The sequence below is a fragment of the Telopea speciosissima genome, chromosome 10 (genome assembly GCF_018873765.1).
Source record: "Telopea speciosissima isolate NSW1024214 ecotype Mountain lineage chromosome 10, Tspe_v1, whole genome shotgun sequence".
In the NCBI taxonomy this organism is placed as follows: Eukaryota; Viridiplantae; Streptophyta; class Magnoliopsida; order Proteales; family Proteaceae; genus Telopea; species Telopea speciosissima.
In genome coordinates, this window is record NC_057925.1 from 48,442,351 (window position 1) to 48,470,045 (window position 27,695).

General features: G+C 38.8%; 1 protein-coding gene across 1 annotated transcript; it reads right to left on the minus strand.

Annotated features, from left to right (window-relative positions):
- Positions 1 to 1,060: 1,060 nt before the first annotated feature.
- Positions 1,061 to 17,934, minus strand: LOC122642482. The gene is made up of 3 exons (XM_043835981.1): positions 17,692 to 17,934; positions 1,680 to 1,768; positions 1,061 to 1,450 (listed from the first exon to the last, which is right to left on the minus strand). Exons 1-3 carry the CDS (start codon positions 17,741 to 17,743, stop codon positions 1,229 to 1,231), a joined length of 363 nt encoding a protein of 120 aa, XP_043691916.1. The 5' UTR covers positions 17,744 to 17,934; the 3' UTR covers positions 1,061 to 1,228.
- Between the last annotated feature and the right edge of the window lie 9,761 nt (positions 17,935 to 27,695).

The window sequence follows — 27,695 nt, forward strand, 5'->3', positions numbered from 1 at the left end:
ACGTTTGTTCTTTACCAAGACCGTTACCAAACATAGCCTAAATGATCCACAAGTTAAATCTAATAGTCCATCTTTCATAAGATCCATTTCTTCCCTCTCAATGGCCCGTGTTTCAAACAATTTTGTTAAAGCAAATATGTTGTGTTAACTAGATTTAATGAAGATTAACTCATAATGCTATGGCCAACGTGTCCACAAAATTTAATTGCTAATCGTGCAATTATAACCAATAGGACCGAGTTTTCCTTAAGCCATAATGAAGTGGAATGACTCGACCAAGCTATCCTAATTACTATTGGGGATAAGATTCTGCAAGTACCATAGGGAGCACACCAATGAGGGGTGATGGAACAATTTTGTAAATGGGAGACAGAGAAGTCATCCAAATTTGACTTATAGCTCATCAAGTTATTTTTCTATCACAGTGTTGCACTTAGCATCCATCCAAATTTAACATCTCTCTCGCATCCAGGAATTTTCTCTTCTACCGAAAGGTTAAAATGACTAAATGAGTTTCTTCCTCGGTTAGGAACCTGGAACCAAGGATTCAAAACTCGGAATCAGGATCTGAACTGGTTCCAGCCAGTTATGATCCAGATTGGCTGAAAAGTTCCACCCTAAGTTTTGGTGCATAGCTACCGCTCCAACTCAGGCAGAAACAGGCCGCTACAGTTTTCTGAAACTGTGACTTCCCTACCACACCCTGGAGATCTTCTTTTCCTAAACTTCCCCATCATGGTTTTAGGTACCAGTATCGGATGGCTGACTAACAGTTTTTGGTTGTTAATAAACCATTGTTTTGATCCTGCATTGTCCCAATAACGCCGATTGATACTGGCAACGACCGATACTGTGAACTACACCCATGTTCCCCATTCCCAACTCGAGTTGCTTTCGGACCAAAGAAGGGCAAAAATATGCCTTCAGTCTTTCGCAAAGCAGGATCCAAGATTTAAGCAAACAATACCTAGTTCTCTGAATAGATTGGTAGTTCCAACATCACCTGTATACATAATCTTTATATATTCTGCACACACATACACACACATACACACACACACACACACACACAAAGAGCTTTATTTATAGTACTGAAAGGCAGAAAATGAAGACTTTAATCTCAAGCTAGTATAACAGATTCCACTTATTGATGAAGATGTGACCCTAGTAAGACCTCAAACTTGAGATTCATGGCAATGTGGGTCGACCCATTCCCTCATGGAACCCTTTACTTGTTAACATTTACTTTGCCACCACCAACAAGTTCACGCAGGCTATCCACCTTATTTTCCCGCCCTGATCCTGTGTACTTTCTGTCTGCTTCCTTCAACTTCTGCTTAAACCGCTGCTTCCGCCTACTTGCGTTCAGCTCTTGCTGCTTTGCTTGTGAAGGAGGAGCACCGTGTGGTCCCAAGTAGATCTTTTCCTCTTCCTTTTTGGCCTGCCCGTTCTTACAAAACACATTAGTTTTAGTGTAAGAGTTAACAAATCTTTAAATGGTTCTACACAAAAGAGGGGGGGGGAGGGGGGGGGGGGGAGGGTTACTCTCCTTTTGAGTGCTTAGAATGATACATGAACACAAAATGTACTATCAACTTCAATCTCAGATAAGTTTCAGATGTGCAAACACCAACAACAGTTCAGGGGGAAAAAAGGTGAAAAAACATTTTGATGCTCACCTTGGGAGAAGGTTTCAAGTCATTCACTTCTGAAACATCAGGCTTACTCGACTCTCCTACCAAGCTTGGTATCACGAATCCTTCAGTGTCTGGGAGAAACCAAAAGAAAAATTCTTGAAATCTATGTTACCACACAGCCAAATAATAAAAAATTTCAGAAGACAAAATCCAAATAAAAGAATATTATGATAAATAATGAAGCCTATATGAGGAGAGGGTTCTCTGAGCAGGCAGCATAGAGATCGCACCAATGAGAGCAACAAAATGTTTTCATGCATAGGGGCAGAGAGGTCATTTAACGTGAAGAGAAGAGAGATCAAGAGAAAGTTGATAACAATGATATCATCTTAGGTCACCTCAATAAGGTGTCCCATATTTTATAACACTTATTCAAAAGGAAAAATCAAAGAAAAGGTCCTGGGACCAGATGGGTGAAGAAACAACATAGAAGTTCCTCTCCAATAGTGGGCTATCTTTCCACAAGAGATCTCACAAAATTTCCAAGCTACCATATACTGTAAATCATTGAAAGATAAGGTCAGCTACATGGATCCTGTTTCACCTTTTAACCCTATTCAAAGTCATATTTGTTGACTACTTGTCAAACCTAACCCATGCAAGTCTTACCACTTCCCCAGGGTTCATGCCAGAGCATTTGGCAAAGTTTTTCACAATGTTGTGAACCAAATGCACCAAACCCCTCCTTTATCCAGGCTTGAGACCAACAGCACATAAACAATGGCGGAGTTCATTGAAAGTACGGGAATCAATCTTGAACCAGGGAAGAACCAATGGGTGATCAATTGCAACAAGATCGATGATTTAGGGAAGAACAGAATTCAATAACAGAATTTTTTTTTTCTCTTTTATTTTAAATAGGAAAGAAAAAAGTATATGACTTGGGCATCCCACCCAGCTTGCAACCGTATTTCATAGCCCATCTTGCAACTCACAAGGAAAAACAGGACAAAGCCTCATATCTTTTCTTTCTGTCTAAATCGTTGGTCATGGGTATAACCCCTACTCTTTATTTATAACTTCATGTAAATAAGCAAAATAGGAAACTCTTGTGCATGGTAGGTAGAGTCGCTTAAAATAGAAACTAGGAGTGGATTGTAGCATATCTATCCAACCAAGCTAGAAACGCTACTAAAATAAAAACTAACACTAATCAGTCTAATCCCATATAGGACTTGGATCCCTAATATTTGGCCCATTACAATAATAATAACCTTTGGTCTGTTCATTACCCATATAAACCGTTGGGCACTCAAAATTAAGCATATTGGTCCATTCTTGGCCCAGTTTGATAGCCTAATTTGCTGCTGGCCTTCTTGTTCTTCTGAGCTGCATCAGAAAGATAGGGCTTCTGCTCCAGTTCAGGGAATTTTTTGAGCAAACCATTTCTCAAGAGAGCAAAAGGCCCTCTCGAGATGCATAGCCTCACTTACAAGTGACCAATGGAGAACTTAGCCACAAAAAACCCAAAACAACTGAGCAAGGGTAAAATTCTGAGCGACAATATAAACTTCTTTAGGCCCCTTGCATCTCAAGGAAGGGGAAGGGGTGTGAAGGTCCACCTCTTCAACGGCCCAACTAACCAATTCACAATAACAGCACGCCTTTAACCTTTTTTCCCAATGAATAATTAGAACGGTATATCTTCCCAGTTCAGTTAATCTTGGGGGATCCACCTCCAAATTAACACAAAATAATAACTCATCTAAAATTACTAAATCCAATAATACTCATTCAACCACCATCAGAGAAAACATTATGTTAGATTGGTGAACTAAATGCACTACTAAAATTGATCAAGAGTTCAATACATTGCAAAAATTAGCATCTGTAATATTACTGAATTTCACACGCAGAGTTGAAATAGCAAGAGAATATGTAGACGAGTTAGGCCAATAATATCGGGCAGTCTGCACCTGTCCTGTTGGCAAAAACTCCTCTTTTGGAGACAATTTATTTATAATTTCACAACTTTAGACTTAATGGGTTGTACAGTACATATATTGGTCAGATCCAATAAATTCCAATTCCTGTCACCCTTACAGTGACAGAAAGAGCTCGCAAACTCATCCTCACCCCAAAAACTGCCATTTAAGTTTTTATATTCACTTGCATGGTATAAGCAAATTCTTTTTTAAATATCAGTTGTAAGAAGGGTCAATGTTCTTGTCCAACCAGTACACTCCACCATTATTAGGGTTCTCAGATGCCAAGGATGTATTAAAAATCTCCTCTTCCTCATTCCAGCAGAGAAAAGCCACCCCCCAACATAGTAGATCCTTTAGAGCCTTTAGAGTAGTATGAGGCTGCAACTTGACCTCCTCTTTCTATTGCCCATCCATGAAAACCCTGTCCTAAGTCTACCGACCTCTGATAGCACTGAACACTCCTTCACAATCTTCCTTCATAAGTTAAATATGCTCAATTGCTAGAATTGGCGATTTAAAATATCAGAAACATGTTTTCAAAAGCGACAAGTATTAAAACACCTAAACATACCTAAGTAGGTGTTTAATATAATAGCAAAATGGAAAGTTAAGGCTATTCAATGGCCTAATCACAATGTAAAGGTAAGCGGTGTTGTGTAGTTACATAAAAACTAAAATAGAAAAATGAGGTTAGATTTACTTCTACCACCACCCTCTCATTTGTTCTATTTGGCATAGTTTTGTAACGAATCTCTGAGGATAGTACACATTTTATGGGGTACCGATTGTGGGAATTCGAGGAAATTAATTACTCTATGAAAAACTTAGGTTAAGCAGCTCATTCCCTTCAAGGCAGTGACTTAGTAAGAAAGTGCCATTACATCAATTTGTTAGGGATCACAAGTGCATTTAAAACAAATACAGGGGTTATTGAGTTGAGTCTGAATCTTAATCTGACACTTCAGAACTCATAGCACCATGCCACCATAGAAATTCTGTCAGTAGCCTTCCGGTCCTTCCCTATAAATTGAGAAGAAAAACAACATATACTATCATTGAAGGGAATGATGTGGAGGTGAGTGAAGGAATTGAACAGAACTAGTTTCACTTTGATAGTTTCTCATCCTCCATGATGGAATACATGTGAATTTGTTTGGGAATTTAAAGGTGCTGCAAGTCTGCACCATCAGGTTCTATTATCCCTACTCTCTATCTAAGTAAAATAATTGGAAAGCAGTGGAGGGAGGAACGATGGAAAAGTTCTTCATACCATCATAAAGATATCATTTTTAGCTTTAGGGCCAAGTTTCCCAAACTTATGGGAGGTGCTATGAACATATCCAGCACATCCCCATGGTCGTATATGTCCCAAAGTGGGTTTTGCACCTTTCTACAATTCATAGAGAGTGGAAGGAACTGACTGTGATGGCACTCTGTTAAGGCTATAGGTTGCGGTCAGAAGAAGGTCCCCCCAGAAGGATATTGGGAGGTTAGCCTGCGCCATCATCGACCTAACCATATCTAAAAATGTTCCATTCCTTCATTCCGCTACACCATTTTGTTGCGGGGTGTAAGGAATAGTAAATTTCCTGATGATTCCTTTTTCCTCACACAATTCTTTAAACTGTTCTTACAGATATACGTGCCCTCAGTCAATGCGTAGAGTTTTTAAACTCTTGTCTTGTTAATTCGCAACCTCTGCTACAAAGCGTTTGAAGAAATCTAATTTTTCATAGCGGTGAGGGATCAAGAAGACATATCGCAAATAATCGTCAAAAAAGGTAAGGAAATAAGCACTATGGCGAGCCTTCACACTCATTGGTCCACAGATGTCTGAATGGACAAGCTCTAGGGTTTAAGTTGCTCGGACTGCCTTTTCAAAAGGCTTCAGATGGGCCTTACCAGCTAAACATATTTCACATGTCAGTAGGTTGACTTTAGCGAGTAGGCCAAGAAGGCCTTCTCTAGCTAACCTTGTCATCCTGTCACGACCTATGTGTCTAGTATGTAATGCAATAGATTCTGAATTATTATCAGTATTAATCACAAAAGATGAAGAAGAAACCACAAGATTTATTAAATCTACTTTAATAAAACCAATCTCGAACTTACATTGTCTAAATAAACTACCATCCAAATGTATCTCAAACAAATCACCATAAAAAATAAATGAATATCCCAAAGTTAAAAATGTTGTAACTAAAAGTAGATTATGTATGATTTCCGATGCAAATAGCACATCATGAAGAAGTACGATGTGCCCAACACATAAGGTGAACTGGTAGATAACAACTCCAAAAACCGTTTCACTTGTATCATTTCCTATGTAGATATTCTGGGAGTCATCCAGAATCTTCATATAATCTACAAATCTCCCTGGATCACGCGCTATGTGTCTTGTTGCTCTTGTATCCACAATCCAATCATATTGGGTATGGGCAACCAAAACATGTGTACATACAAAAGTACAGAGAGAGGGATACACTTCAGTGCAATCACGAGCGAAGTACCCCATCTTCTTGCAGTTATAGCATTTGACCTTGGTAAGATCTCTTTTTCCATTTGGCTTACCACGTTTGCGCTTGGTGGATTTGCCTCCACTTGGTGTTTGATTCTGTGCCAGCACCCGATTCTCTGCTTTCCTTTGTCTTTTGCGCTTAGAACCAGAGGTCTTGCGCTGCCCCGCTTGGGCAACAAGGGATTGAGTATGGGTCGCCTCTTGGCACTCCGACTCTAGTTCCACATGAGCAGCGATTTCATTGAAAGTTTCAACACCGTAGTTAAGAACTATTTTTATTTGGGCCCAAGAATCAGGTAAAGTCCTAATGACGACTTGAACCTGTTGTTCATCGATAAGGTTTACCCCATCATCATCCAATTTTCTTATCATGTCCTTCACAACCCTAAGGTATTCAGTCATGGTTGCTTAGGGTCCTTACGGTACATTTCAAACTTCCAGGTCATGGCCCGCAGCCTTGTAGTTGATGTACCGCCACAATCTAACTTGACATGTTCCCACATGGACTTGACAGTTTCACACTTCACATATTGGCCGATAAGATCGTCGTGCATGCAGCTCAACATAATAAAGCATGCAATACGATCCTTTTTAAACCAAGCATCATAAGCCTCTTTATCTTGATAGTGATAGACAGTAGAATCCTCATCAGGTTTTGCCATCTCAGTTGTTAGGTGTTCAAGGCATTCTTGCTCATTGAGTAAGAACTGAATCTTACGATGCCACATGTCATAGTTGGTTCCATCCAACTTATTGCCTTGGTTAAGGTCAGCAGCAACGACGGTCTTGGTGGTCATCACTACATTCCATAATATGCAAGGGAGGACATTTAGTACACATTCAAAAAAAAAATTTCAAGAAACCCTGGTTAAAATTAATGGTTCTCTTCTTCACAAGGTGAGACCAAAAATTTCAATAAGCTCATAATCAAATATCACAAGTATATGGATTTAAGAACGTATAATTTTAATCGATTTCGAACAACAGAAAGTCAAGAAGGAAATGGCATCTCCTAACCACATAATAATACGCCATACATCGGATGCAAAAGGATCCCACATAAAAAACCTATATTGGTACTTGAAGTGATATGTCAAATCAATACAAGAAAATGATACGCATTGCAGTAGCTTCCCTTTACATGGCTTCTCAAAAGATAAAATTTAAATTATAATCATCTCTTTATATTCAAGAATTCTACTACATCACTATTAAGGAGCACCGCACTTTGCATCACATTTAAATACCAACTCTATCGCACATACATAAAAAACATAACCCTTACACAAGCACCAATAAATTTTTCATCCTATAGAATATAACATAAATAACATGGATTGCATGGGATGGAGTTTGATATCGTTTCCCTAATGGTACGAGTCAAACAAAACCAATACCGCCACGGGAAGGTATTGTTAACATCTTCATTATTTTAAACATCTCCAAATTTGTTTCTATATCACATGAGAAAAATATGGGATGATATAGGATGACTCCCTTTCTACCATTTTCTTCCCATGGATTTCTTGCTAATGGGCAACCACAACACAAAAATAGATCAACCCACAAAATAAAATTCACTCATTGCAAGAAATCCCTCAATAGGAGATGCACTCATAATAAGAATCACACAAAACATCTCTTCTTGAATGGGACAAAAATTAATCCTATCACAATATTAGGATCCCATCCAAGAAGCACGTGGAGCCTAACAAATTCAAGAAACCACATGTGCAGCCCTAACAAACTCAAGAAAAAGACACATGGGCTTCAAACAAAATAAAAGAAAAAAAAAAGGTTTTTTTTCCTGTTTCTACCTAACCTTTTTTTTTTCTTTCTTTTCTCTTCCCCGCGAGGAGCTGCCCAGGCGCACTCCAGCAGCAGCAGTAGCAGACCGTGGCCTGCGGCTGCCACGGCTATGTGCAACCAGGCCGTTGGTCTTCGCGTGAGGGCAGCAACCGTTGGCCGTGGCCAGCAGCTACTGCAACCATAAATAAATAAAAAAAAGGTACGTGGGGGAGAGAAAAAGAAAGAAAGAAAAAAACTTTTTTTTTCTCTTTTATTTTGTTGATTGAGCAGTCATGTGCTTTTATTCTCTTGAGTTTGTTGGCTGCACATGTGGTTTCTTGAACTTGTTAGGCTGCACATGTGCTTCTTGGATGGGATCCTAATATTGTGATAGGATTATTTGTCTCATTCAAAAAGAGATGTTTTGTGTGATTCTTATGTTATCTCCTATTGAGAGAATTCTTGCAATGATTACATTTTATGGGTTGATCTCTTTATGATATGGTTGGTCATTAGCAAGAAATCCATGAGAATGAAATCCATGGGAAGAAAATGGTAGAAAGGGAGTCATCCCATATTTTTCTCATGTGATATTGAAATAGATTTGGAGATGTTTACAAATAATTAAGACGTTAATAATACCTTCTCGTGGCGGTATTGGTTTTGTTTGACTCAAACCATTAGGGAAACGATGTCAAACTCCATCCCATGCAACCCATGTTATTTATTTTATATTCTATGGGATGGACAATTTATTGATGCTTGTGTAAGGGATATGTGTTTTTATGTATGTGCGATAGGGTTGGTATTTGAAAGTAATGCAAAGTGCGGTGCTCCCTTGTAATAATGTAATAGGATTCTTGAATGTAAAGAGATAATTGTAATTTAAATTTTATTTTTTGAAAAACCAAATAAAGGGAAGCTACTGCACTGCGTATCACTTTTTAGTATTAACTCAGCATATCACTTCAAGTACCAATATGGGTCTCTTCTGTGGGATCCTTATGCACCCGATGTATGGTGCATTATTATGTGGTTTGAAGATGCCATTTCCTCTTTAACTTTCTTTTGTTCATAATCGATTAAAATTATATATTCTCAAATCCACACACTTGTGACATTTGATTATGAGCTTAGCGAAATTTTTTGTCTCATCGTGTGGAGAAGGGAACCATTAATTTTAATGAGGGTTCTTAAACAAAAATTGTTTGAATGTGTATTAAATGCATTAATTTTAATGAGGGTTCTTAAACAAAAATTGTTTGAATGTGTATTAAATGCATTAATTTTAATGAGGGTTCTTAAACAAAAATTGTTTGAATGTGTATTAAATGTCCTCATTTGCATATTATGGAATGTAGTGATGGTCACCAAGACCGTTGTTGCTGACCTTAATTAAGGCAATAAATTGGATGGAACCAACTATGACATGTGGCATCGTAAGATTCAGTTCTTACTCAATGAGCAACAATGCCTTGAACACCTAATCACTGAGATGGCAAAACTTGATGAGGGTACTACTTCCTATCACTATCAAGACAAATAGGCCAATGATGCTTGGTTTAAAAAGGATCATAGTGCATGCTTTATTATGTTGAGTTGCATGCACGACGATCTTATCGGCCAATATGAGAAGTGCGAAACTGCAAAGCCCATGTGGGAACACGTCAAGTTAGACTGTAGCAGTTCATCAACTACAAAGCTGCAGGCCATGACCTTGAAGTTTGAGATGTACCGTAAGGACCCTAAGCAACCATGACTAAACACCTCAGGGTTATGAAGGACATGATAAGAAAATTGGATGATGCTGGGGTAAACCTTAACGATGAACAGCAAGTTCAAGCCGTCATCAGGACTTTACTTAATTTTTGGTCCCAAATGAAAATAGTTCTTACACATAACAACGGTGTCTAAACTTTTAATGACATCGTTGCTCATGTGGAACTAGAGGCAGAGCGCCAAGAGGCGACCCATGCTCAAGCCCGTGTCGCACAAGCGGGGCAGCGCAAGACCTCTTGGTCTAAGCACAAAAGACAAAGGAAAGCAAGGAATCAGGTGCAGGCACAAAATCAGGCACCAACTAGAGGCAAATCCACCAAGCGCAAATGTGGCAAGCCAGATAGAAAAAGAGATCTTACCAAGGTCAAATGCTATAACCGCTAAAAGATAGGGCACTTTGCTCGTAATTGCACTGAAGCATATCCCTCTATCCTTCTATTTTTTTATGTACACATGTTTTGGTTGCCCCTACCCAATCTGATTGGATTGTGGATACAGGAGCAACAAGACACATAGTGCGTGATCGAGGGAGATTTGTAGATTATAGGAAGATTCCGGATGGCTCCCAGAACATCTACATGGGAAATCGCACAAGTGAAGCAGTTCGTGGAGTTATTACCTACCAGCTCATCTTACGCATTGGGCGCATCCTACTTCTTCGTGATGTGTTATTTGCACCGAAAATCCAACATAATCTACTTTCAGTTACAACACTTTTAACTTTAGGATAGTCATTTGTTTTTTATGGTGATTAGTTTGAGATACATTTGGATGGTAGTTTATTTGGACATTGTAAATTTGAAACTGGTTTTATTAAATTAGATTTAGTAATCTTGTGGTTTCTTCTTCATCTTTTGTGATTAATACTGATAATAATTCAGAATCTAATGCATGACATGCTAGACACATAGGTCATGACAAGATGATAAGGTTAGCTAGAGAAGGCCTTCTTGGCCCACTTGCTAAAGTCAACCTAATGACATGTGAAACTTGTTTAGCTGGTAAGGCCCATCGGAAGTCTTTTGGAAAGGCAGTCCGAGCAACCCAAACCCTAGAGCTTGTCCATTCGGACATCTGCAAACTAATGAATGTGAAGGCACGCCATAATGCTTCTTATTTCCTTACCTTTATTGACGATTATTCACGATATGGTTATGTCTTCTTGATCGCTCACCGCTACGAAGCATTAGATTGCTCAAAACACTTTGTAGCAGAGGTTGAGATTCATTCAACAAGGCAAAACTTTAAAAACTCTACGCACTGACCGAGGGCGCGAATATCTGTAAGATCAGTTTAAAGAATTATGTGAGGAAAAAGGATTCTCCTGCCAATTAACTATTCCTTACACCTCTCAACTAAATGGTATAGCGAAACGAAGGTATAGAACACTTTTAGATATGGTTAGGTCGATGATGGCACAAGCTAAACTCCCAATATCCTTCTGGGGGACACTCTTCTGACCGCAGCCTACATTCTTAACCGAGTGCCATCACAAACAATTCCTTCCACTCCCTATGAATTGTAGAAAAGCACAAAGCCCACTTTGGGGCATATGCGACCATAGGGATGTGCTGGATATGTTCATATTACCTCCCATAAGTTTGGGTAAATTGGCCCTAAAACTAAAAAGAATATATCTGTAAGGTATTCTGATAGCTCGAAAGGCTATGTCATGTACGGTGAACACCACAACGGAAGAATGACAGAGACAGAGTCCCACGATATAGATTTTCTTGAAACCGATTTCCCTAGTATAAGAGACGTTCTAATTGGTGAGGCCAACTTTGTGTTGGGCGTGAAGATTGTGAAGGATCACCCTAGGAGATTTCTTAGTTTATCTCAAAGACTTGCATAAAAAAAAGTCCTACAGCGATTCCATGTGAATTACTCAAAATCCATAGACACTCTAATGGACAAGGCATGCATTTTGAGCTTGGGATTGAGAAGGATTTGATATGTATTTTACTTTGGAACACTTTTATGGATGGAATTTATTTGTATCTCTTTTTCATTTATTTATGAGATATATTTGTTTGCGCGCACAAACATTTGTTATTGTAAATATGTCACCAGGCATTGAGTCGACCCACTCACACGAGTAACTCACCCTGGCGCTTATAGATAGTGAGCAAGATGAGTCTATGAGCATTTATGCTTCATGGCGCCTTAGTTAGAGCTAAGATGAGATCTTATTTGGTCCAACTTGGAAGATACCACACTTCTACGTAGCCTATAGAAAGTCGGATGCGAGGTTTCAAGCAGAAACCATAAGGGTGACTACGTTAGAAACTCAAGTTAGGCGCTTGGAGCAGCGACTAGACTAAGATCTGTATGGCGCTTATATTTTCGAGTGACATGCCCACCTCAGTGGGAGTTACGCCATAGCATGCATATCATACTGTATGTGCTTATACCGACCAATAGTGAGAGTGACTGAATGGATCCTTGCTTCGTCACTGAGTGAGCCACATGGATTATATTAATCCTTCAGTAACCTTGTTACCTGAGACAATGTCATAAAGACGACGCCCAATGACACTACTTTGACATACTCCTTAAGATCATGGATGACGCGGTCTAGCGAGACACAATTGGGAAAGCTATTGGGAACAATCAGATTGACATGAGGGGCTCAGAAAAGACCATTCAAAATTACACCTTTGTTTTGTGACTCATTGCCCGGGTGACTTGTCGTATTTGTAATCGACGTAGTGTCATGAGTACATTACATACATAGGGTTGGTATTGCTCATCATGAGAGATCGAGAGTGCTAGATCTGGTGTAATTGGATCGTTTACGGTATTTCGAGATTGTTTATTAGTGATGTGTTATGTTGGTTAGATGGAAGCTTGATATAGTACTCCTACCCCGTATTATCTCGTTAGGTCGCATGCCTCATTTCCTGTATGAAAAAGTTACACAACTGAGAGAAACGTGGATGCATAGTTGATCTAACGCGCCCTATGTGGGGGAGTGGGAGATGTTGAACGGACATGGGCCCAAGGCCTGGTTCAAGCCGCCCACAAGGGGCAGGCTGGACCCAACCCTTGCGTAGGAGAGAGAGTCGGCCACTTAAGTGGCTAACTCTCTCCCCCCCCCCCTTTTCTTTGGACGATTCCTAGTATGAGTCTAAAAAGGGGGTCTTAGGGTTTTGGTTATAAATAGAAGACCTCTAACCCTAAGTCCACACAATTTGGAAACCAAATTTCCTCTCACTCTACTCTCCAAGTATTTGTGTTCTCTGTGGGATTCCATCTCTTCCCAAGGATATGTGGTGTGGAGTTCTCTGTGGAGAAACCTTTCAAGATATCTAGAAATTGAAGAAGATTTGCTCGTGTGCTCGTAACCGAAAGCTTGGTTCTTGATTTTTCTCCCATTGTCTTCCTATATACATTCAGGTATAATCCAAACTGAATTTATTTGGATCTTGAATCAATTGATCTAACAATGGTATCAGAGGCATAGGTAATGTAGTCCTAGATAGGTAGGAGACCTACTAGGAGCCAGTTCAACCAGGATCTCATCTGAATGGGTGAAACTTGAGTTTTAGGTCAAAATTAGGGTTAAAGATAGGTTTAGGTTAGGGTTGTGTAATGATGGGCAGGTGTAGGAAGTCTAATGGTATAGGTTTTATGATGTTTGGGTGAAAGGAAGTAGGTTAGGTGAGTTGGGCAACAAGATAAGGTTATTTGAGACAATTCCTAATGGAGGTAGGAGAAGGGGATTCTAGGGTTTAGGGAGGTGGGGGTCTGATGAAACTTGGTTCGAGTATCAATAGTGATGTAAGGGATGTATGCTGAAAGTTTGGTTTGAAACTGATGGACATATTTGAAGTTATGGTGGAATCCTAGTTAGGGTAGGAGTAAGGGTATTATGGTAAATAGGGTATTGGAACTAAGGTTAAGAGATATGATTAGGTTACTAATTTCAGAATTAACATGTCATGAAATCAACTACTTATTCTGAGCATGAAATCAGAATCGAGTATGGTTGAAGGTCTGAAACTGTGCTTTAATGGAGGTAGGGGCAGAATGGGAAATATGATAATATATTCAAATCAGACCACAGGAATTAGGTCAAATTTGAATCACTTCTCAAATTAGGGTTAATAGAGGTATGATGAAAATCTGAGTTCAATCGGATGTCTGGTTTGGTAGATCTCAAAAATCACCTTGTATGTGACCTTCTAGAAGGAAGAAGAATAGTTGCAGAACTTCTTACTTGTTGCAGGTTTAATGGAGGGGGATGGAAGGCTGGTTTAATGATCTGATTGGGATTGATAGAAAGAGGGTAGGTTTAGGTTAGAGGATGAGAAGTAGAAGGGAATAACTGAAATTAAAATGGCTTACTGGTTTGAAGAGATCCCCAACAACAACAGCTTGAGCAATTGTGAGAAAACCTCCCGATCTTCATGATGCTAGGAGTCGCAGGAGTCCACCCACCCTATCCACCTTGAGATCCACAAGGATATACACTCACAGGGAGCAGCAGCAATGGCAGCAAGCATAAAGCTAATTTTTAGTAATCAAATTCGTGTTCAATGCTGGCCTCCCTTACAAACTTATATAAAAGACTCAAAAATAGACTTAGACACTAAAAAGGAGAGGCCTAACCCTATCCCTAACCTATTAGGTAACTTAAACTGACTAGAAAACTGAAATAGACTCAAAATAGAGTCCTAATCCAGCCCAACTAAACAATTAAAAGAAAAACTAACAAACTCACTTAAATTGAACCACTGGTTCATACCAGCTTTGGACTGGTTCAATTTAAAACATTAAAAACATGAAAATAAACTAAGTATAGGGCTAATCCCGTATGCAGCCTATGTACCCATATTTGAGGCCCATTAAAGTGGCATATTACATAAAAAAAAACCCATGGGATCAAAGGCCCAACATGTATAGAACCCAACCCTAGAGTTATTCCTAATAAAACAAGCCTATTTTGTTGATGAATCTGCATTAATAGGTTTTTGGTTCACTCCCGCAATGGGAAGAGATTTAATTTATTTTGTGGAGACTGAATTTGGGTTTTTGTTTTAGAGGCAAAATCACATGGGTGCTGCCCATGGCACGCTGTCCATGCCCACCCCATCTTCCTCTCTCTCTTTCTCTCTTCCCCCTTCTCTTTTTCCTTTTCTATTTTCGTTTGGTTTCTATTTGGAATATATGAAAATATATATATATATATAAGATATATAGATATATTTTGTTGTTTGGTGACTTCCTCTTTGAAAATTTCTCTTACTTTATCCTTAGGAAAGGCCATGCCCAACATTGTCTCTCTCTAAATGAAATCATTTATTCCTAAAGACTGGAGAAATGAATTCCATCTTAGCTAGAGCTTGTAACAGGATTAATATCTGTTCCGACTAGTTCGCATCATTAAATTATTCATGGTTTAAAATTCTACTCGATACTTTCTGCTATTATTTTGGTAGATATTCCCTTAATCCGATTTCCAATGGAGTTCTCTAAGCAGAACTTCTTTAGGAAACAAGTGTTTTATTTTAGATCTAGAATCAAGTCCAATATTGCTCTGTTTTTAAGTCTCTATTTGCATTCAAATCAACTTAATTTTCTGAGACCCTTTGGTGCTGACCAGCATGTTCTCACGTGATTCCTTAAAGTCAGACCATCACATCTGTGGACTTCAGATATCCCCATCCATCCTACATTACCAGATGCTTCATATAAGAAACAATTGATGTGAGAAACTGCAAGAAAAGACTGGAGAAGACATTGGAAACTAACAATGGAAGTTATGTATAATAAAGCAGACAAGGTTACTTTGGTCAAGGTCCATAAGCCAGAATTACAACTTAAAAGTACCTCACTTTAATATGCTGGCATTAGCGGTAGGTAGACTAGAGAAGACCCAAATAAATTTTGTTCAGAATAGCTTGATAGATTCACAAAAATTTAACTTGAAACAGTTGGAAAAGGGTCTGCAACCGAATCACTTAAAGGAGTTGACTTACACAAGATGATATCGATGAAGCAAGGTTGATACACAAATTTGCATCTTATGGATGAGTTTCCACATTACACCATAGTATCGATAAGAAAGCCAGGTTGGCTGATTAAGTGTTTATTCAGGATACTACCATAAAAGGGATTCCAATCACTTAGGTAAGATCAAGGTATGGAAAATTGATGTAGATCACAAGTCCATATGTACCCGCAGGAACAAGGCCCAAAATAAGCCCAGCAAGGTAGTAGGATTCGACTGCTGTGAGAGGCAGACTGGTCTGATGATGTGGCAAGTTTTTGTTCGTTCGATGGAGCATCACGTAAGGCAGCCCCAGCCCAGAGAGAAGCATGAAGAAGATAAGAGACCAAGACAGATATTAAAAAAAATAATAAGTTACTGTTCACATGAACAGTGATTTGGGGGCACATATCGACAGCTTTGTTCCTATTTTTGTTTAGCTATGTTAGTTTACCTTGTTTCTATTTTCCAGTTTGGTTGAACTAGGAGAATAGATAGTTTCTAAATTCAGTTTTAGCAAATTAGTACTAGTTTCTAATTTCAGATTTAGAAAGTAGGCTTAGCTTTTATTAGAAATCTCTATTTTCTTAAGTTTCTATTTCAGTCCTTTGTTTCCCTTTAGTTAGATTTAGTTTCTATTTTCGTTTGGTTTCTATTTTTGTGAAGCTTAGGCCAAGCTATAAATAGGCCCCATCAGTTGCACTTGAATCCAAAGTTGATTAATCGAATTTCTATTGCTTGCTTGCAAGAGTTTGGTCTGAGAAGACTTGTGTTCAACAACTGAGATAGCTGTGGGTGAGAGACCCAAGGCGGAGATAGCCTACCCCCTCTTATCTCCTACCCCTTTCATCTATCTATATCCCCTTCTTCTTCTTTTTCTTCTTCTTATCCTTTTTTTATGTTCTTCTTTCATATGTAAATAGAAAGGGAAAAAAAACAATAAATGTTTCAGTTATATTCAATTTGTTCTTCCTTATTGTATTGATACTAGCTGCAATCGATCTCCCGCTGGTTTCCTTGGTTCAAGGTCAACTTTTGCTTTAAAAATAAATCATCTGGTTTGGATAGAGATGAATTTGGACCAGGCAGGCTCATATTTTCCACAATTTGAGACTCTCAAGTTGAGGCTCATTCCTTATGAATTGGTGAAGAGTAGGGTGTGGTATTGTGGTTTTTAAAAGTTCAGGCCCAATCTTTGCTCACTGGCCTTCAACAACTCCCTTTCCTCAAGTAGAGGTTTTCCAACTGAAGCCCATCTCTTCTTTTGGTGGCTGCCCTTGACGCATAGTGATGACCAAGCTTTCAAATTATGGGGTTTTCATCTCCAAGTATGTGTCACTCGTGCCGAAGTGCAAGAGTGACGGTTATTAAAATGTTAGATGCATTGATCTTATACTTTTGAAGTATGAATGAAATTGTTCCATGAGCTGAACTTTTCAAGGACAATGCTAAATGAACCTGCTAACCTCTGGCGGGGCTGATTTAGTGAAGAAGTGTTTGTAAACAGGGGTAGATAGTTAATCTCTAATTCTCTCTATTCCTGGCTGCCATTTTTTTATTTTTTTTGGATCATGCTATGGGTTAAGAATAATCTGGTCTTCAATTGCAACACTGAACTGATGTATCAGGAGTTCTTTCAGGCTAAGGAAAAAAGACCTATTAGGAACAGAGATGCCCTAATTAGAATTCCAGAACATGCCCATAATTATAAGGTCCTAATTATAAACTACATCTTCAACATTTTGCGGATAGAACAAGTGAAAGTTAAATATTCAAATAACTACAGCTCAGGATTTTCCACCATCAAAATCAAGACTTTTCCTGCATCACTATGTTGACCTAAGAAAATAACAACACCGACAAGAAAAAAGAACCATAAAATGAAGCGGATCAAGATTCAATCTTGGCAACACTAAACATTTAAAAGAAAGAAAACTAGTTTCAACTGAATAGAATAGTATAACTTGGTCGTATTAGAAATCTTACCCCACTCATCTTCTTCGACTGAAAGAGTGGACTGAACGGAAGATGGATCCATAGGATCCAGATGACCATGGATTTCAGTGTCTACAGGGCGCAAAAGCCCAGAACTCTGACGAATCTCGACAACAGTAAGTGATACAGAAGAGCCAAGACAGGAAGATCGATCAAAAAGCAAAAGAAACCAGACAGAGAACGGACCCTCAACTACAAGAGGTGACCCAAAACAGAAAGCATTCAACGGCCCTACGACCCTTAACCCTAGAAAGCTCGACAGGGCATAGATATGGTGACTCCCCTTACTATATTACTTTTCACTGTCTTGGGATATACCTGAAATAACTATATTGCCCCCTATCATACATTCAACTTTTTTTTTTTTTTCTTTTGTATGAAAAAGATTTATTGATGAGAATCAAGCCACGGAATGGTGATCGGCCAGTCTGTCAAACATTCAATGTGTCAAGACTCAAGACTCAAGAAAGATGTAAGATCGAATCTTTATCACTCCAATTCTTGCCCGCTCCAATTACCTCCAATCCCTCACATAGGAGTGGAAATTATCACCTTACCCACTACCCAAACACACTACCCAAGGTGAGGTAGGATGGTCATTTCTGCTCCTATGTGATGAATTGGAGGGAATTGAAGTGGGCAGCGAATTGGAGGTGATAAAAATTCATGTAAGATCCGAGCAAGAAAGGAAAAGGTACTTTGGTCACTACAGGTGATGTAATGATCGGGTCTGACACACTGGCTTGAAGGATTGGCTCACCTTGGAAGTTGGAACGTGGATGACAATCGAGATTGAAATGAATCAAGGGTAAAATAGAAAAAAAAAAATCCCAATTTTTAGGAAAACCAATGACAAACTTGTTGGATATGGGCTGATCCGTGTCAATCCGTATCGATATGGTGTCGGTTTTAAAGATGATCAATACTGATACCGTGCACTAAAACCATGCTCGTGAACATTTCTCAAATCCGTTTATCAAAAAAAAAACATTTCTCAAATCCATGGACCGACCCAACCCTAATTCGGAACTCCAATCGCCATCCCAAAATATCAATTTCAAAATTCAATGGGCCCCCAAATTCAAATATGTTCGGAATAGAAAAAAGGGAGAAGAAAGTCTTTTCTCATGAAGGAAAAAAATAAAGAGAAGAAAGTCTTGGAATTGTACTTTTTACTTTTTAGCCTCTATATTGTGGCAAGATTTATTTTGAAAAGAGGAAGGCATATCAGCTGGTCGGTCTTAAGGGATACACCTTTTTTTAGTACCTCACAGCCTTAAGAGTTAAGACCCACACAAGCCCATTTCTTGCACCCTGAAATGGAAAGTGTTGCCTCAAAAGTCCAAAAACACCAAAAGAAAACACAGATCACCGAATCCGGATCAGAATTCGGAATATAATCTAATTAAGTAACTGATGATCTTAAGAATTTTTTATATATTTTTTTTTTATAAAAATGATCTTAAGATTCGATGGGTTCTAGAGAATGAGGAAAAGATCTAATACAATTGAAAAAATACGAGGTAAGAGTAAATCATATCTGTCGAAGAGATGAAGGTTTAAATCACACAAGTCATTGTAAAAAAATAATTGAAAATTTCAGATCTCGATTCGCATCTATATCCATTTAGAAGTGTTCGTTTTCAGCCAAGGAATATCCGAATCAAATCACATCTGATCCGTTTACATCTTTACGCCCATCAAAAAACTGACCAGCACCAAAAATAACCGTACACCACCCAGAATCAAACCAACTGGCATGATTATACCTGAATATAAATCAAATCGATTATACCGTTTTATAGCTTATTAGAAGTGAGACTGATTATAGATCAGAAACAGACCAGCCTATTATAAGTAGGTCCACTGTCTTCCTACGAGGACAAATTAGTTAAATGATGAAGTCATTACGGTGTCAGGTCTTAAAGTGGTGGGAACTGATTAGGCCGACTGAAACCGATGGATATCGACCGGTTGACACCCCTACTTATAACACTAAGGGAATCACCATGGAGTGATTACTCCACCTAGCAACCTCGAATGACAAGCTTTCTCTCCATCAAACTTGGCTGAGCATATTACGATGCACCCCTTACTTATATATTATCCATGCTTGTTGTGCTTTGTGGATTAGACTGATTGTGAGTCCCTGTGGGCCTTAATGAGATCCATCATGGGCCTCTGATTTCAAACCCGGAAATATCCAAGGGAGTTTATCCCCTGTTTTTTTTGGGGTCTAAGGCAAGGATCATTCCTCAAGGGCCTCTGATTTCAAGCCCAAAATGGCTCAAAGGTAAGCCGACACCTTAAGAGGCTAAGATCATAAATTCTGGCATTTTTGGCCTATGGGCCTGATCCTATAGCTTTCTCTACCCAAGCCCAAGGTAATATGCACTTTTCCTTAGCGGAAGATATTGCATTTGTGCAGAAACTCTGGATTGCAGCCCATAATCCCATTTTAGCTCAAATCATATTGTCCAGCCCATATATCAGGAATCATCTCTTCCATTTGATGCCTAACAGAACCAATGAGTGGATTATTCGAATTTTTTTCCTCTCAGTTCCCTGCCCGGTACGGTTGTCTTGTTCCTCTCTTAGGAGGGAGGAAATGACCACTTAACCTCACTCGGGCAATGTGTTTGGGCAGGGGGTTAGGTCGTCATTTCCGCCCCTCTATGAAAGGAACTGGGCAGGGAACTTGAGAGGAATCACTTTCTAGATTATTCTCCCCAAAAGAGTTGTCAACCGGTTGGGCCCACTAATCGGTCCCTACCCATTTAAAGCCTTGCACCACTCCCTCCTATTAGGTAATCGGGCCTTTTAGTCCAGGGCATGGAGGCGTTTATATTTGGTCAATCAAGGTCTATAATCAGGCTCAAATTAATTAGGCTAATTGAACTCTTTATGGGCTTTAAATAGGCAAATTGACTAATCGAGTTATAACTGATCTTTAAATGGGCTATTAATTGAGATCCACGAGTTTAAAATTGCTAATCAAGATAATCGGTCGGTTATTGGTCAGTCATAGTATTTGTCAATCCGATCAAGTGACCTTTGGCCCACAAATGCCTGATTATTTAATCGGTCAGTGCTTGATACCGACATGTTTAGTAATCGATCGGACCAATCTCAGAGTTCAACCAGTCAGTTGAGGATGGACCTATTAGTGTGGGCCAATTTTTGATACCCCTTACCGTGCCGCACAGTGAGCCTGATTATTAATCGGTCCAGGCTTGATCCCAACATGTTTAGTAATCGATCGGACCAGTCTCAGACTTCAACCGGTCGGTTCAAGAGGGACGTATTAGTGCGGACCAACTTTTGACACCCCTTACCATGTCTCACGGAGACTAGACATTAGAGTTCTCAATTGTAAGAGTGGTGTTTTGCCCATCAATGCTCATGGGTCTTAGGCCCAACCCTAAGTGCTGACTCATTTCACTGGCTCTCTTGGGGAGGAATATGTCCATGAATTTGAAATCAGATCAAATTAAAACTTGATTAAGTTACATAAAAAAAATTTTAAAAATTTTAATTGTTTAACGTACAATCTTACGTCTAAATTTCCCTTGTGATCTTCTCGATGGTTTATCCTTCTTTTTTTTCCTTTTTTTTTAATGAGAAACAAGAAAGTAAAACTAAAAACGAAAGAGAGAAAGAATGCTACCTAGGCCCGTGTAGTGCATTGCTCCTGTGTTCAGACACAGGGCCACACGAAATGACCACCACACCCTTATGAAAAGATGAAAATTCCTGGGAGTGCGGCAGTAGCGCATCACATGTGCCCAATTAGCATTCTCTTTCCCAAGAGGTTAGAATCAGTCAGTAATCAGCCTAAATCAGTCAAATCCAGCCGATTCTATGTTGTTTTGGAGGTGAAAATGGAATCGGTTTGGGAATTGGAAATCGGCTCAAGAATCGGCATAATGTATTGAAAATGTTAATGAATCGGCTGATCCATATCGAAATCGGCCAATCCGATTCCGATTCAAGGACTAAGGATTCACATCATTTTTTAGGACTCTTGTATTAATAAGTGTCTTCACAACATTTTTTTTTTTTTTTTTCTGAGAAGAGAAAGAGGAGTTAAGAAGTAGGGGAAGTAGAACTCTTCAACCCAAATAAATAGGCCCATTATTTGAACTTGGACTAGTGAGACATTTTGCCAACTTTAGGCCCATTAATTCTATCTTTGTGTAATGCTTTGAGCAAGGGTTTTGCCCTTTTTGGTGATGAAGGTAGGCCACATTAATGGAAATGAGCAGTCAAAGAGTACTTTTTTTTTTTTTTATCTCAATCATATGGGCGAAGGACGAAGCAAAATGATTGCATCCGCCGTGGAGGACATAAATGGCTCAATAACCCAAATAAATGACTGAAAAAGGTGTCTAAAGCACTTCTCCGTATTAATGCACATTTGCATGTGCCCCAACAGTAAATGCCCTGCACCTTCCCCTTACCTGATACGGCGGTTGATCCAATCACTTCTCCTACTAATTCAGGAGTGTGAATCGGTTGGTTTGGAACGGTTTTGTGTGAGAATGAGTTAACCTGGAACATGATTCAATAAGGGTGCATCAGTTTCAATTTGGTTTCGATTTCTTATCGATTTCTCTTAATGGTTTACTGTCAATTTGGTTTCGATTTACCATGTAAATATAAATATATTAATAAGTATAAAAAAAAAATTGTGTTTTTACTTTTTATATGAATGTTGGACTGCTCTGCATTTATTATTTGGTTATTACGGTTTCGGTCCAGTTTTTTTTGGATTCAATACACTGTCTTATAGGTTTCTGTGCTGTCCAGATTGGTTTGTGTCACAAAACCCTAGCCTGAACACATGATCCAATAAGCTCATATCAACTTCAGTTTGGTTTTGGTTGGTTTGGCTCAGTTTCATCGGTTCGTGACTAGGTATTGACATCCCTATCATACTGTGACATACAAACATGGAAATTCGCACAATCTTGTGTGCGAGCAAAAATCTCTCAAAGACCCTGTTTGTTCTAAGGAGTGTAAGTTATTAAAGTTTTGGGGTAGATTCGATATTAAGTCCATCACCGTACTCTGCCTGGGCTGCATGTGCAGCGCTGGACACTGAGTGAGGCGTGAAAAGATCGCCTCACCCCTGCTCGGACAGGGGTGAAACGATTTTTTCATGCCTCACTCTGTCCTGCAGCGCTGCATGTGCAGCCCGGACAGGGTGCTGGATAGGAACCCAAAAACAGTGGGATAGGATAATAAGGAAAATGAATTGAAAGCAGAGTTGATATTTTCCCATCCCGTTGTGCATTTTTGGTTGGCTTAGAGAAATTAATCAAACCCTGTTTGTTTGTCGGTAGTGTGGGGTAGAAAAGTTTCTATGCAACGCTAGAAACTGTTTTTTTCTCCCTGAGATTGTTTTTCGTCAGCCCTTCAATATTGGCTCTCTCCACGACAAATGATCAACAAGACTTTTCTCTTCGTGTGTATGCATAAGTATTCACCTCCACCTCCTCCTCCTCTCTTTGCATTGTCTGTACGGCTTGTTATTGTTGCACAACTTTTCCTCAATTTCCCCTCATGAATCTCTTAGCAAAATCGATGAGATTTCAAGAGAGGTGAGGTGGAGAAGACAAACTCTAATAACAAACCCTAATACCGTGATTTTGTTTGGCTACTTTCTGGTCTCCAGACATCCAAACAACACATTTCTCCCACACTCAAGAAAACTTAGACAACTATCATGCATTATTCATTCTCACTCCACAACGTCCCTACCATCCAAACGGGGCTAAAGGGAAAGAAAGACATCAAGCAAACAAAAAAGTGGTCTCAATGCATTTGTGTTTTAGGCACTTGTGCAGCTGCCTAACTACGCTTCAATTTTTTTATTTTTTTTTTTGGTTTAACATTTTACTTTGGAGTCCAGATGTTCAAGATGTGTTCCTCAAGAAAAAAAAAAATTTTATATGAGCATCTCTTTTTGGCACGTGCCAAAATTGATTGGGGCCTAAATTTTGTGGACAGGATCGAATACAAGAATTGAAAAATTCCCATTGTTTAATCCCCGGGTAACGTCTCAATTATAGTCTAAATAGAGTTTGCAAAACAAGCATTGACAATATCTCATTGTTTAGTTTCCTCGTAATGTCTCAAGTTTTGTCCAAATGGAATTTGTAAAACAAGCGATGAAAAAAAAAATCAATGACCATGGAAATGATGCATATACATACAGGAAAATCATCTCTTCCAGTTCCCAGTACCTCTAATAAGGGGGAGGTGGACCCCACCCGAACAGAGTGTTCGGACAGGGGTAGGATGGTCATTGCTCCCCCTTTGTTAGAGGCACTGGGGAATTAGGCCAAACAGAAAACTAGATGAGATAAAGATCCTAGATATACATGGGAGGATATCTCAGTTTTTTTTTTTTTTTAATGGAAAGGATACCTCACTGTTTGATTGTGAAATTTTACACATGATTAAACCAAATTATTTTTTACATATTCAATGATAAGAATCATCAAACCACCATTCCATGCATGCACGTTCCAAAAAATCAGTGCTTTTACTTTCACATCTCCTTCTACACTTCTCATGGCTCTTCCTCGGATCGTTCTCCTCTCAGGTTCCCTGCCCGGTCAGGTGCGTAGGTTCCTCTCATAGGAGGGGCGGAAATGATGACCTTACCCCCTACCCAAACACACTGCCCGGGTAGGGTGAGGTCGTCATTTTCGCCCTCCTATGAGAGGAACCTGCGCACCTGACCGGGCAAGGAACCTGAGAGGAGAAAAATTCCTCTTCCCCCCTCCCAACTTTTTTGGCCTTTATCTTCACACATCTTTGCATCTGTTTTTTTAAAGGTTTGAAATTCTATGTTAATCGAATTGCATTCTATGAGAGAGTCATTGTCTAACTCTAAAGCATGGATGGAGGAATCGGTATTGGGTATCCATTATTGACGAATCGATAAGGATGAAGGTTAAAAAAAAAAAAAAAACTGATTTTTTAAGAAAAACAGTGACAAAGCCATCTGATCTAGATCGATTCGAATTGATACAGATCAATACAAACCAATCCAAATTGATATCGACCGAGACCAATACCAATTACTAAATCCATGCTCCAAGGGTCCCAAGGAGACTAAACGATAGTGAGCAATGACAAAAAATTTGAGGGCCATTTTTCGCTAGCTGAACTCAAGGTTTTAGTTCACCTCATTGGTGTCGATATCGAATGGATTGATTGTATCGATCTGTACCAGAAAGATTTTAATAAAAAAACACAAAAGAAAAGGCAAAGAGCATCAATACCCAATTGAAGCCACAAGGAGAGGAATTGAAAGGTCACATAACCAGAACACTTAAACTATAGGTTGGTGATGAATACCCATTTGAAGCCACAAGGAGCATTTTCCATTTTCCCATCAACCTATCTAAATATATCACCTTTCGGCTTTCTGTCGTGGACCTGTGTTATGTGGATGGGAAAATATCTTTTCTGGGTTCAATCAGATAGTTTAGATGTCTACGGTGAAGATATTCTTCCTTTACCATGGGTGAAGAAAACTCGATCCTTGTTTATTTTATTTTCTTTTCTTTTTGGGTCCTCCTAAGCATTTCTATGTTTAGTAAAATATAATGCTTAACTATTTGCCACTTTATAGTAGTGGATTAGTCTGTATGATAGAGGACCCCACAAAAAATCTCATCAAGTGAAGACATATAAAATACAAAATGACATCTTTTATGAATGTAGCTACTTCGTCTACGTATTTTAAATTAAAGTTGTATCAATGAGATGCTTGCCTACACGTACTGTCACGTGACAAATAGTGAAATGATATACTTCATTAGCTGTAGTTACAAGGAAGAAAACCCCATTTAAAAAGATCAATTCCAATGAAATTTGGAAAATTTTAGCTTTAGCAAAACCCAAACTTTAAAAGAGATGAGAAGATTCTGTGTGGAATGATTGGTGTGAATTGTCAAATAAATTTATCACGTAAGAGACAGAACAGGCTCTGTCACCTTTCTCCTCTTCCCTTCCTTTTCTATCCATCTATCCCGTCCCTTTCCTTTTCTAAGTTCCTCCTCTTTCTCTCCTACTTTTTCCACTACATGCATCACAGGGATATTCTCCTTATCATTCCACGTGTCAACCATTGGGTGATGATTCAATCGTATTAGATGGGTCCCCCATTGATTCCTTCATTCTAATCATTTTCCCTTTTCCTTGGCCAAGCAAAACCAAGATTAATGTATTTGTGGTTCTTGTTTCTATTATCACTTGCAGGGCCCGGAATCTCATTATGAATCTTGTTATTCTGCATGGAATCAATCTTATCTTGAAAAAGTATTCTCAATAAGCAAAAAGACCTCAAATTTATTGAAAGGGGCAGTCTTTTTGTATAATTTGCCAAGAATTTAATTGATTCAGTTTCGTTTAATTGGTTCCGTTTTGTTGTCGATTTGAGTTATCAATTGAGAATAAACCTATTTTTATTAGGTTTGAATTACAACATTTAGGTTTAAATTGTAACATCTGAAATAAAAACAAGGGAAGTAGTTCTCTGTCTGGGAGTGTGGCCTACGCCAGCACTCTCATGTGTCTATCTCTCTCCTCCTCAAAACAAGGGGTTAGAGATGTCTTTTCACATGGGGAGGAGAGAGATAGACTCATGGGAGTGCTGGCATAGGCCACACTCCCAGACAGAGAACTTTTTCCCTAAAAACAAATTACCTTAATTTGCATTATGTAAATTTACTGTAAATTACTAGAAAGCATATCTAGAATGCTAAAGTTAATCGATTTTTTAAACGGTTTAGCATGCATAATCGCTTCAATAGTATATAGGTTTTAATTAGTTTTATTTGGTTCAAAGTTGAACCAAATCGGTTTTACTTTTCAAATCCAAAATCAATCCAATTAATAAATGGTTTATAGTTTTCAATTGGAATTACCATCTCACCTTGCCATGTGACAAAAATATATAGGTGGATCATTGAGAAATGTCTTCTTGAGTAGGCCATTAAAGGGCCGTGTACCCTAATAGTGAAATACATAGAAATGAAAGATTAAATTAACATAATTAGGATCAAACATGTCAAAGAACAATTTATATTATTGAATTTAAGTTATGGTGTGTAATATAATATATATTTTCTCCAATACGAAGAAGACTGCCCCTTTGTGTACGAAGGAGAGTACGTTCATTTCAACTTAACCAATCATGGTTACATTGAGTAAAACTCAAAATTAAAAAACAAATAAGATGATTCATTGGCGAGAATTAAGAAAACGAAGAACAACAACAAGGGGTAGACAAAAAAGAGATGGATGGGTATGATTAACAAGAAATGAGTCCTCATTTAGTTGGATTAAGATTAAATGATAATTTAAGTTTGAAAAAGGAGCTCATTACTCTTTTCTTTCTTCTTTTTTCATTTTACATCACTTTTTCTTTTAACAAGAAAAAGGCCCACAAGAGGGCAATATTGTTAAGCTTCATTGGGCAAACGATGAAATGGACATAACATTACGAGCTCTACAAAACATGTGAAAAGGAGCAAGATCAAAAGTTGCTAAAATGAATCTTGATGCCCAAAATGATGGTGGAAACCTCAACCAGAGAGGTCACGGAATAGTCCATTAGGCAACAAATCAACACTTGACAATCAACGTGGAGGACCACCCTTCTAAGGCCAAGATCACCCACAGACTTCAAAGCCAATCGAATAGCCAAAGCTTCCCCCACAATCGCCTTTTTAGGAACACATGATCTATAACCATCGAGAAAAACTGTTTACAGGGTTGTTACACGTGGTGCCCTAATGAACAATTTAGTGTGTGGCGAAGTGAGTACCCAATAAAAAAAAACAAGTTGATCACTTGTCAAATTTCAAATGCAATCTCATTAGATAGTCTATCATGTATATGATAGGGGTACAAGTTTGGCCCTGTCAGCCTAAATCTGCCATGAGCTCGAACAAGATCTGGACTGAGATATTTGG